At 41.1% G+C, this 12,244-nt stretch overlaps 1 protein-coding gene across 9 annotated transcripts in view; it reads left to right on the top strand.

Moving 5' to 3' along the window:
* The window catches only part of SPATS2L (spermatogenesis associated serine rich 2 like), a 172,550-nt gene that overhangs the window by 154,233 nt on the left and 6,073 nt on the right, over positions 1-12,244 (top strand). For all 9 annotated transcript variants that reach the window (XM_067298882.1, XM_067298883.1, XM_067298889.1 and 6 more), the window contains 3 exons: positions 8,327-8,385; positions 10,986-11,095; positions 11,645-11,747. In XM_067298882.1, the coding sequence (XP_067154983.1) occupies positions 8,327-8,385; positions 10,986-11,095; positions 11,645-11,747 (272 nt within the window). The remainder of the gene's footprint in view (positions 1-8,326; positions 8,386-10,985; positions 11,096-11,644; positions 11,748-12,244) is intronic.

The following is a 12,244-nucleotide window of genomic DNA, read 5'->3' as shown; positions in this document are numbered from 1 at the left end:
TTTTCATGCCTGATGAGAGCTTGAAGTCTGTAATTTCTGCAGCATTTTCTCAGCTTTTTCTGTTGCAGATGGTTGCTTCATGCTTATATTTTCAGTGAGCTGGCAAAGCTTTTCAAAGGTGAATTCCACTGTCTCATAGCCTACGTTGTTCATACATTGTGGCCTTGTATCTTCCCTCTTCCTCCCAGTCATTTACAGGTGTGTTTGCCACACTCAGTAAAACACACACACATGTTTGGGGCTCTACAGGCAGATTGTTGCTTTCATGCATGTCAGAGTGGAAGAAAAGTGAATATACGCTACTGGTCACAGTGTTGTCAGACTGAGGAGGAGTCTGTTTTATTCAACATGTAGAGAGAGAAATTATCTCAAAAAATACAAGCGTCAAGAGCAAAGAGCCAGACTCTTCTCCCTTCTTTGTGGCCACTTTCCCGGGTGCTTTGGGGGAAATTACCTCTCCTTTGTGTCAGGAGCGTAATGACAGGAACCACAGTTTTCTGCCTCACCAAAGTGCATTTAGGCTAAATATATTAAAAAAAAAACAGGAAAATGCTCAGTAATGGGATCAGAAGTGAGACTCAGATAGGAAGTCTTTACAAGTGAATGAAAGAAACTTTAGGAAAATGCTAACGAGCCATGGTACAACTCGCACTCACAAAGTTGTTAAAACTTGGGTTAATCCTGAGGTGATGCCTTAATTTGTAAATAAATACAATTTGGAAGTGTTCTTTCAGGAAAAGGCTTTCAAAGTTAACTTTCAGCCTAAACAACTTTTTATAATTAGACAATAAATACTTAATTGTTTGTAAAGTGATCTGCAAATAAAATTGCAAGCAAACCTTTAATTATAATGGCTTTACCAAGCCCTCTGTAATAGCTGGCTGCTCAAGAGAACAATATTAGTAAAGATAGGTATAGAGTGACACAAAATAAACTTGAATAATGAAAAGCCTTTGGGCATTTTTACTATTACCAGATGGAGCACTGTGGAGGGGATGGATTTCAGTGAAATTGATTTATTCTGTCTCATGTTTATCTGCTTGCCATCAGACTGTATTTGTGGTCAGAATGAAAATTAATGTAATCTGGTTTGCTGTGTAAATATTGTGCATATGCTAATATAGTGATCAAATAAGAAACTTCAAGCACCATGAACATTTAAGTACTTTTGAGTTAATAATGGAAGAATATTGTTTACTGAGACATTGCAAACTATTTAATGTAACAGCTTTTCTTACAGGATCATTAATGCAAAGAAAACTTACAGAAGTATCATTTCACCAGTCATGAAACATGGCTATTCAGTAATCCTATGAAGCTTCTAATCACCTCTTACAGGTCCTGATTGTGCTTATATTTGCATTTCACATCACATCATTTTAGTTTCTTGTGCTGAAATTCAGTTTGACTTGTGCAGTTTTGGTTTCTGGATTGAGGTGGGGGATTCTTTTGTAAAATATGCAGTTAGGTTTGAGCCTTCTCTCTTGCAGTTGTCTTTCAGTTCCGCCTGTGGACCAAATATGTTGATGCTATAAAGGAAATACATATATGAAATGGGAAATAATGCTTAAAGATGAATCACAACCTAATCAGGACTCCTGGGCAGAGCTGAACATCCCATGAATCTGCATGTAACTTGAGCTCAGGTGTAGAGGAGACAGTTACAGTAACTTCTCCCATTCTCTTCTACAACTGGCTTGACGTTGCCAGCAGATTGTTAACCAGCTCAACTTTGAGGGGCTCCTGGGGCCTGTTCCAAAGCCCACTGACAGAGCAAAGTCACAGGAGAACTCTGCTGGACTTCTTTGAAACCTAAGTGGTCAAATCCAGTGTCCCACAACTAACTGCCTATCTGCTGCTCCAGGCCACATTCCCTTTCTTGTGAAGAAAAGACCCTAATTTTAACTCAGTTTTCCAGCTTCTTGCCTGCTGAACCAGACACCAGAGTGTCCCCATGGAAAAATAGCTCTTTTACCACTTCCAAATGAAAAGCCCTTCTGCAGTCGAGCAGAATGCCACCACCTCTTATTCTTACAATATTAATTCTCAGTCTGTGCGTGAAACTAGGCAAGCGCTGGATTCCTTGAAGCAAGTCATCATCATTGCAGTGAATCCTTTAAGGCCCATTTCACCAGAGTGGAGTTTGGCAACTGGGCATCAGTACATGGGCTGGCAGGAAGAAGCAAAGAAAAATGGCTTTGTGCTTCCTTGCAGCTTCTCATCTGTAGATGTTAAACTGTCCCTCAGCACAACTTAAATAGTTCCTGTGGTGTGAGTTTACATTCATTCTAATGTATCTTAGAGTTAACTTTGCAGACAAGGGTATTTTGGCCTCACAAACCAGAAGGGAATCTGGCCTGGAGTATTAGTTCCTGTCACACTGTCACCTGTTTTCCACAGAACTTTTCCATTCAAAATAGCTGCCCCATATGGGAAGATTTTCATACTCCTGCCTCTGTGTAGATATTGCATCTCCCTGCTATCTTCAGAGCTGTAATAAGAAATTAATGAACTAGTTATTTTGACTAGCAAACACTTAATTGACAGGAATTGACCTAATTGGAGAGAATTGATGATTTTGGGGGGGATTAGCAGGGGTCTGGAAAAAATCATTTGAATTGCACCTTTTACAGTAGCCTTTGTGCCATGCATTTCTGGCTTACCTTTGTGAGTTATGTCAGTGTATGTTCACCTCTGTCAGCTTTTGTCTTTTTATTTTCCATTCTCTTCAGGAGTAATAGGTTTATCATGATGACTAGATGATCTGTAGAGGTCCCTTCCAGCCTCAACCATTCTGTGATTCTGTGGCTAGAGGAGGCAACAGGAGAAAGAAGATTCTGGTCGTCTTGAACCCTTCTGAATCTCAGCAGTAAAACAGCTATAAATCAGCCAGCCTGGCAATCTGGGGTGGCTTTCCTGAAGAGGCACTAATAACTTCCATCATTTTAGTGGCATTTGAGGGCATTGCAGCCAACTATGAAAACTCATAGGGAAATATGTTTTCACTGTACGAGCACTGCATTTTGTGCTGTAAACTAGAGAAAGATTCATTTGTTTCTACTAATATCAGAACAAATTCAGAATTTGTTCTGAGTATGAAACTGTGAAATGAGGCAGCTGTCACTGTAATTTATCCCTATCGTTGCTATGCTGGCAGCTCATTACAGTTTGGCAGTTGCAGCTGTTTTGCTGTGATACACTAGTGTGACTTCTGACAGCCTGTATGAGCCCAAGGTACAATCACAGTCCATTTGACCAAGCATAGGACATGTATGCTCTTGCCTTTAGAATCTCTCAGGCAAAATGAACCTAAGAGAACTGCCCTCTCTCCAGCAGCATCATATATCTCTTTAGCACAAGCACAGCTCTTCCTCCCTCTCTGTCCCAGCCCCATTTGCATATCCTCTAAATTAAGTCTCTACCCTGCTCTGCTCCTTCAGCAAAGCCATCCCCACCTCAAAATTTCATCTCGGTATTAAAATCAAACAGTACTGAATCTAGTGCTTCAAACTGCAGATATTCACTTGTGATAAAAAATGCCAAGATGTTGACAACTTGCGTTTGGTACCCAGGTCCTGATCCCGAAAAAGTGAGGGGTAAGAGAAGAACAGAATCAGTGCTTTCAGAAGGGAGGTGTAGCAAAGGGAAGCAATAAAGAGGTAGTTGTGATACTCCATTTTGGCTCCAGTATTGAGTAGACTATCAGTCATGTGGCATGTGAGACCTACTAGGTTCAGATCTTTCCTTGAGCCTGGTCAGGGTAGAGGGAAGGGGATGTGAGTCCCAGTATTTGCTCCAGTGAATATGATAAATATATCAGACAAAACTGAATGCCTACAGCAGAACTGACAGAAAGAATCCTACAGCAGGGGATCATATGGACTGCTGATTAGGGCATGGATTCAGGTACCCTCAGAGAAGAAACTGGTGGTGCCAAGTTATGTTTGTCATGGCAGTCTCAAGTAGTATATGGGATGAATAACTCAAGTGTTGATGTTACAGGGAAGGAGAAGGGTTGACTGAGGCCTGCTAGGACGTTAGCACTGAGAGCAGTCAGAAAAATTTGACAAGGATATGACCTCTCCAGAATCACAGCTAAAGAATTATGCTTATTATTTTGACATGAATTCCTCTTACAGAAGACCAAAATGAAGGAGCATAACTGGAGAGGAAGGCAGGGTATTTTCCTGGAGGTGTCTTTGGATCTGAAATGCATTCTGCTCCTTGCTCTGCTAGAGCCCAGATCTAGTGATGTGCAAATGTGCGTAAAGCTGGTATAGCACCCAGCATCCAGTTCTCCACAGCACTATCAGCTGTACACTGTGCAGTGGAGTGTACCGGCTTAGTATACCATTTTGATAGGAGGTGGAGACAAAGAAATGTTGACAGAAAATGCATTCCCAGGAGGCACTGATGCGCCACACTTTGAGCAGTTCCCATTAATGATAGCACTTTGAGCTGATCCTGATCATCCTGCTCACGCTGAGTAGGGCCTTATGCAGAAGATGCATTAAAACCAGTGAAACTTCCATCAAATGAGAAACTGTTCAGCTTAAGTGAAGTTAGTCAACTGTGGTTCTCTGAGATCCATGTAAAACATTGTGGGGTCTAAACAGGAACAAGAGACAAGGTTTGTTTCATTGGTTTTCCCACAGAGTTCTTGTCCTTTCTCCCTTTAAATCTGTTCATTTTCTTTCTGTATTCATTTGCCATTCATCGGTTTTTACAGTTCAGTTTTCCAGCTCTCTCTCTGTCATTTTCATTTTTTCTTTGCCAAGTCCTCTTGATGGAGGAGAAGGTTGTGGGTTTTGCAGTGAAGTGCTCCCACGCTGCTAGAAGAGGAATCAAATTGATTTCTACTGTTTCCTTAATAATTGACCTTTATGCAAACTAGGAAGAAATGCACCATTTCCTAGTGCTGGTTGGCCTAAGACATTCCCAAAGAAAGATTAGTTTCCTCCATTATTCCATGACATATGGTAGTTCATGATTTCCAGACTGAGAGCACTGGCTTTATACTCTCCAGATGAGAATTAGTATGTTCCCTTTCTTTTGTAGAGAGACAGAGTGCATATCGTCAGCTGGTACAGGTTAGTACGGCTTCATTGCCTTCAGGGAAGGGCAGCCCAATGAAGATCTGTCCATTACAGTAACTTAGTTTATCATATTAATGATTCTGATATTGATTGTTCTGATATAAAGGCATCAAACACTTTTTCTTTTTTTTCTTCAAATTTTCAATAACAATTTATAGCTACAACAAAATATTGAGACTGTTGCTGTCCATGAAAGTCATCACAGTTCTGACCTCTACTACTGCTGCATCCAGACACTTTTCTGAAATGTTCATTAGAGCCCACACAAACACATTAGGAGTGGAAAACTTGTCTAGTAACAGATGAGGTCTGACTATAAAATGTGAGAAATATAGGACAGCTATGACCTCATTCTGGTAATAAAAGTGTTTTTATTTGGCATCAAAATAAAATGCAGGTGGCCAAGCAGTTTAGTGAGGATCTGTTCTTGGAGTGGGGAGAGGACAGTCATGAAATAAACTGGGCCAAAATGCAGTTCTGATGAGCTCTGCTGTTGTGAGCTTGTTGCTTGAATGTTTTTTCCAATCAAAAGTTTATGTAACCTGTGAAATACACTGGGGATGCACTTTTGTAACAGAGATAGCAAAAGCAAAAATATGCAGACTTTTGAAAGTTAGGGAAAGCACCAAAGACCATAAAAATCCCTTTTGGGGAGGGTAGAAACAGATGAGAACTTGTAAAAGTCACTTTTGTCACCTGGAGCATTCAGCCAAGGGAGTTTAGTATGCCATGTAGTTACAGATGATTGATTGAAAATAGATGGAATCTGAAAAGCTGTTGCTATTCAGATTAGCAAGCTGAAATCATCAACTGCCTCTTTGGAGTCCAAGGTTAATGCTTATGCCTGGAGAATAGTGAGGGCCAACTGGAACAAGCGTGTCCTTTCGTTATAAAAGTATGCCTCTTAACTGATTTGCTGCACTGTGAAAGTCCCTGCTGTTTTATTTCCCCTCATCTGTTGGTTATACCAAGTTGATCTGGCAGGTCAAAAAGGTATTTTTATTCTTGTTTACATGTGTGAAATAGAAAAATGTGTTATGCTGCAGTTTTTGTCATCTTGCTGCATCCTTTGCCACAAGCCAACCTGCTTCTGTCCCACCACTGGCATTCAGGAGCCAGTGTGAAGCTATCAGCCTCTCCTCCTCTAAAGGTGGCAGGACTGATCAGTAAAAACTGAGGGTAGAACTCTGCAGGACTTCTGTTGCAAACATCCTGTATGAGCTGGCTTAGTTAATGGGAAGAGTTGGGGAAGGCTGCGTGGCACTTGAACACATTCCTTCTGGTAACTTTCTGGCCAAGTTGGCTGTATAACTGCTTAGCACCCCCTGCCCTGCCTGCTGCCTAACCTTGCCCTGCCACACTTAACAACCCTTCAGTCCTAAGTCTTCTGTCTTTGACTAGTTCCTACTGAACCCACAGGGATCTTTCCTTTCTTGCAAAGGGTATTCTAGAAAAATGTTTTGTTCTTAAGTTTGCTGTAATGCAAAACATTCCTTCCTTCTGATGGAAGCTATTTCACATAAAAAGAAAAAAAAAAGAGGCAATTCTGCTTAGGAATTATTGATCTGAGCAGCTTCTGTTGTGGACCTTACTGTGCCAAATTGGAATGGCGTGCACAGGGGATGCTGAGAGCAGTTCATTGCTATTTTACTGTTAACATTCCAGCCCTGAAAAGACAACAAGGATCAGAGCCTTCTTGTAGTCATGTACAAGTATGTAAGGCCTGAGGAGATGCCAGTGGCTGTTCCAGCCTAAGTAGTTGCCACACGCCTTTTGTTTGCACATTCCTGTTCCCTTTCTGCTGCTGAGAAGGGGTGAGGAAGGGATGAAGTGTGCCAGGCAGTGACTCCAGGGGAGGTGATTTTGGGGCAGCACCATGAGAAGAACGACCCCTTCCTGGCCCATCTCTTCCCTGATCCCTTCTCTACTCTAGTTGGAAGCCTTGACACCTGCCTACCTCGGAAAATACAGGAAGGCAACTAGAGGCTGTCATCTCAAAGTTGAGATTTGCTGCTGAAAGGATCTGTGGAATAGCAAAATTGAATGTGACCTAAGCTGCTGAGAAATCTTGAGCTTGGCTCTGCTTGCCTCGCTCATGACAGATTTCAGTACAGTGTATTCTGGACCTACCAAGCAGATTTGTCTCAGAAGGCAAGCTAGGTTTCATGCAGCCATTTTTAGGCCTTGAAGTCACACTGTATCACTGGGTACAAAAGCTTACATTTAAGAATGATTTTACTGAAAGAGCTGAGCCCTCCACTCTTTGCTTGAAGGCATGCCTGAATTTACTTCTGGTGTTTGACTTACTTTTCTCAATTTCCCCTACTGCTTAAGTTTGCTCACTTCTACAAGCTGCAATACTAACATTGATAGTGTTTATTAAACATGAACATGACTAATCCAGTGAGGGGAAACTGGAGTGGCATACCAGAGCACTGTCCATTGGAGAGCATGCTGCAGTGTTCTTTCACAGAACAATGTTGCTGTGTTGAGGATGTGAATGATTTACCAGACCCACTGTATGCTCTCAGTAGACCCACCTGATCAGTTTGCACTTTGACAGCTTAAAAGGTCTGGCAGAGATTGCACAACAGAGATTTGTATAGGGAGGGGTGCACAAGAAATCTTCAGGAAGGCCAGGTAAAAGGGGAACCACACCTTCCCATGCCTTGAGAGAATGGTGGGTAAGGAAGCTGACCTCCCTTGTAGAGATATATTAACGGTTATTCATATCACAAACCAGTTTATTGATTACTCTAACATATTCTGCAAGAGCATCTCTCTCTTTTAAATAAAGATGAGAAGGAGCTCCTTCCACACAGCTTTTATTCTGTTCTGTAGCATGCTGCACTGAGAGGTAAGCCATATTGACCTGGGTAGCAGAAGCGGTGTATCTGGCTTAATTAGAAAAGAGACTGTTTAGTCATTTGAGGACTGCTGTGCCTACGCAGTGCTGAAGAGGTGAATCAGAGCAACCTCCACATCTGTGTGGATGGGCGGGCAGACTAATGAGATGTTTGTTTACATTACCATACACTGATTAGCACTTATTTTTGTAGTCAGTTTGCCTCTCAATTACTTCATCTTCTTCCATTTTTTTTTATCTTAATTCCAAAACTGTCCATAAGTAAGCTCTGAAGTCTTTGTGTAATTATAACTTTTGATTTTGATGGGCATTTCAGTGCTGGCATGAATTAACTTGTGTTTTCTTTTTTTTTTTCCTTTTTTAGCATCATAGACAGAGAAGTGTCATTAATGGCAGAACTTGATAAAGTTAAAGAAGAAGCCAGTAAGTAAAAAAACATGCCAGGGAGCTTTTGGAGAAGTTGGGGGAACATTTGTTTTGTTTGGCAGAAAAATTACATGGTACATCAATTCAGTTAGTAGCATTCTAGCATCTTTCATTGTATACATAGACTTTGATGTTCTGGGATAGTTTCTGAATAGTTTCTAGCTTTAAGGAATGTGCATCATGTGGTATTCATGGCCCAGTAGTCAAGGGAATGTGTTTCAGCAGAGAGAGCTAAGCAAGAAACTGAAGAATTATCCAAGTATTGTTAGAACTATATTTTGCCTGGCAGATCAAAATATCACTGCCATGTCTGTATATAATCCTTTCTTTGATTTGTGAATTTAAGGTCCTTCCAAGAAGGGTCACAAATATACGTGACATTCCTGAGTGCTTCATTTGTATTTCAAACTATCACTTAGTTCCAGTTAAATTTAACAAAATTAAAATCCTCTGTTGCCAGCTAGGTCACTTGCAGTTGTGTACATGTGGAGACTAAAAAGTCTGAGTTTTTCCAGCAAAGATTGGCATTAGCTTATGTTTGGAATTCCGTAAGGTAACTTTTCTAATAATGACATGAAATACTTGTGAATTTGGAGTTCTGGGTTGTTCTGGGAAGGAGTTGTGGACAGAAATATGTCAGCAGCTTTTTGGTTACCTGCAGAGACTCCTATGATCAGTTACAGGGCATACACTCACTCCCAGGGAAAACGGTGGTAAAATTCCCATTGATGTCAGCACACCTGGATCCTGCTATATTCACAGATGGTGTGTTCTTGTACCCTGCTTTAATGCTGACTGCACATGTGACATTAGATGGTGTTTGTACCTGTTTTTACAGTGTAGTTTCTACTGTCTCTCAGGGCTGTTGTAAGCCTGTAAAGTGCCTTTAGAAATTTAGGCAGAAAGTTTTTATAGGACTATAATATGCTAACCAAGATTTACATTATTATTTATTTTCACATCTTTTTGCTGCACTGGAGGACTATTTTACAGTGGGTAATCTTACTCTTACTGTCAATACTGGGACAATTTCCAAATATGATCACTTTAGTTTGTTGTACAAATTAGTATTTGGCTGGCATCTCATGCTGAGATAAATGCCAGTATGAAATGAGATCATATGGTTTGGGTAGTCACTTCAGAAAAGGTGGTGCTGGCCTTGGAGAGAAAATATTAGCATCACCTAGAATACACAGTAAAGCAGAACTACTGAACAAAGGAAAAATAGCTAGTGAATTGTTAATTTAATCTGATGAAGTTCCACAGACTTGCAAACAATATTCCTCAAAGATGACATGAGAAGATCGGCTGGAGAGCTAGATGAAAGCCTGTTCTGTGGCATAAATAACACGGCAGGTGCAGATTTAAGAACAGGGCTAAAGAAACTTGCCTTTCTCTGCCTCGTCCCTGTTAACCCTGCCCTGTGCAACACACACTCCTATATTGCGTGATGTGTTTGCTCCCAAAAAGCAGTACAGCTGCAGCTCTGTCTGCCATGTGCCTGCTGGATTATGCTGTGCTTCCAAAAGGACCAAAAAACTTTCTGTGAAATACCATTAATCTTCACCTAAAAAAAATGGCATGACAAAGTATGAACTGGTTAAGTGACTTGACAGGACTACTCGGGAAATTTGTGGCAAAAGAAGGCGAAGAAGCCAGAGTCTCAACTGCTGTAAAGGAATCTGTGGCCCTGTGATGGTTTACACCAACTGCCACCCACTTACCCTGACTGTAGGCCTGAACTCTAGAAAAAGGACTATGGTTGCTATTATTTTACATTTAGATATTATTTTTCCTCTCTGCCTTAAGTGGTGATCCCACCAGCCAACAAATCAGTTGTTGTCTTTGCATGGAGACATCGTGTAGGTAACAGCATGTGCATATATTTAATATTTGTAATGTCACATTATCCTGAGTATGAGTAGACTGTTGCTTTGTGGTTTACGGTTAATCTTTTCCTGTAAGCAGAATATAAATGTTCGCCATCTCCTTATACTAAATATATGAGATGTACAGTAGTGCGTAATTAATATTTATTTCAAAAAGACTGTTGGCCTTTGTAAGACTACTTTGCCCTAGAAATGGTAAACGTGTATGTTCTGTATTTGAAAGCAAAATCGTAATGCTGAGAATTTAAACATAAACTATATATGAACAGATTTTTTTCAGAGGAAGTAAAATATTCCTGTGTAAATAAAATACAGCCTGTCTTCAAAAACAGGGCTGCTGGCTTGAAGTACTGCTTCTTTCCATGTCTCAGTGGAAGGCTCCCTGATTTTGTGCTTAAAAATAAAGCACTGGAAAACTCAAAACAACATCCTCTGCCCCAGTTGTCTAAATGTTGAAGGATTGGTTCCAATCCTTCCAAAATGGGATTTGGCATCCCATTTCCAGATCTTTTTCAACACTAGGCAGTTCAGTTAAATTCACTGATTGACTTAGTCTGTGCAAGCAGCATCGTGTTCCATTCAGCTGAAGTGGGAGTGTGGGGTGTGTGTTTGCCTCACGTGTGATGTACAGTGTTAATGCCCAGAGAGTCATGAATTACAGAGCATTTACCTTCCTAGTATTAATTACTGACTATTGGTATTTGACAGTGGAAATCCTGACTGCTCGGCAGAAGAAAGCCGAGGAGCTGAAGAGACTGACGGACCTAGCGAGTCAGATGACTGAGGCACAACTGTCTGAACTCAGGGCCGAAATTAAGGTCAGACATTTGTTTCTGCTTGGCTATGTTAGCTGTTTGCACAGATGCTGAGAAAGGGCTGTCCCATTTACATGCCCCAGGCTGTTTGTTCCTACCATGGGCCAGAGTGCAACTAGCTTTCTGTGGAGAAGGTATACTTTCTTAAACCATTATAGCACCTCTGAGCAGTGTACAGACACTATCGTAGATGAGTGTAAGCCCCCTCATAAGTGGAGCAAAGAAGAGTTCTGCTGTTTGTGTATCATTCATCAGGCCCAGCTACCAAGTAAACCTGCTGGCTTCAGGTTCAGTGGTCAAACACATGCATGCCAATGGAATGACGCTCTTCCTGAGTGTGGGCTTGATTGGGCTGTGAGACATGTCATTTGGTAAAGATGGGAAAATACTTGGTTCTTCACAGAGGTCCTGCATACAGGGCATTGTTGCAGATTGCTGAGCCTTAAAGTGAACTTAATATACGTATTAATAGGTTGGTTTCTACACGATCCATATAATCTTTCGGGATAGCTCAGAATGCAAATCATTAATAATTTGTCTGTATTTTTGCAGCACTTTGTAAGTGAACGGAAATATGATGAAGAGCTGGGCAGGTCTGCCCGATTTTCCTGTGATACAGAGCAGCTGAAGACCCAGATTCAGCTGTGTGGAGAGAGTAAGTGCTGGTGATTTCTCACCCTGAAGTTATAGGAACATAGTGTTCCCACATACCTGTACAGGAAATCCCAAGCAAAAGTAAGGATGTGTATTGCCTGTGTATGTATGCACCAAGTCTGATGTGAATGATATGTCTGGATGCAACTGACTTGCTGCACATGAACAAGTTAACGTTACTGTATACAAAATATTAGACTCACTGCACATGTGCTGCACAGTCCATCTGCATGTGCACAGTGCCCCCTTTGTCTGCAATTTCAAGATATTACTCAGGTCAGTTGGAGTTTTCCATCTAGACAGGATTTCCAAGTGGAAAAAAGTCACCCCTGGGGAACTCTTCAATTTGGTAGTTATTTATGAGTAACTAGTAAATTGAAAGTTCTCTGTGTGAGCATGATGTCATGAGACCAATTCAGACCTCTCCTGCTAGGAAGCAAGTCCCTGGCTTTACAGCAATGTTCACTGGGTTTTGAAGGAGCTAACAGTAGTCCTAAA

This window comes from Apteryx mantelli, chromosome 6 (assembly GCF_036417845.1).
Source record: "Apteryx mantelli isolate bAptMan1 chromosome 6, bAptMan1.hap1, whole genome shotgun sequence".
Classification (NCBI taxonomy): Eukaryota; Metazoa; Chordata; class Aves; order Apterygiformes; family Apterygidae; genus Apteryx; species Apteryx mantelli.
This window is presented reverse-complemented; position numbering and strand designations above follow the sequence as displayed.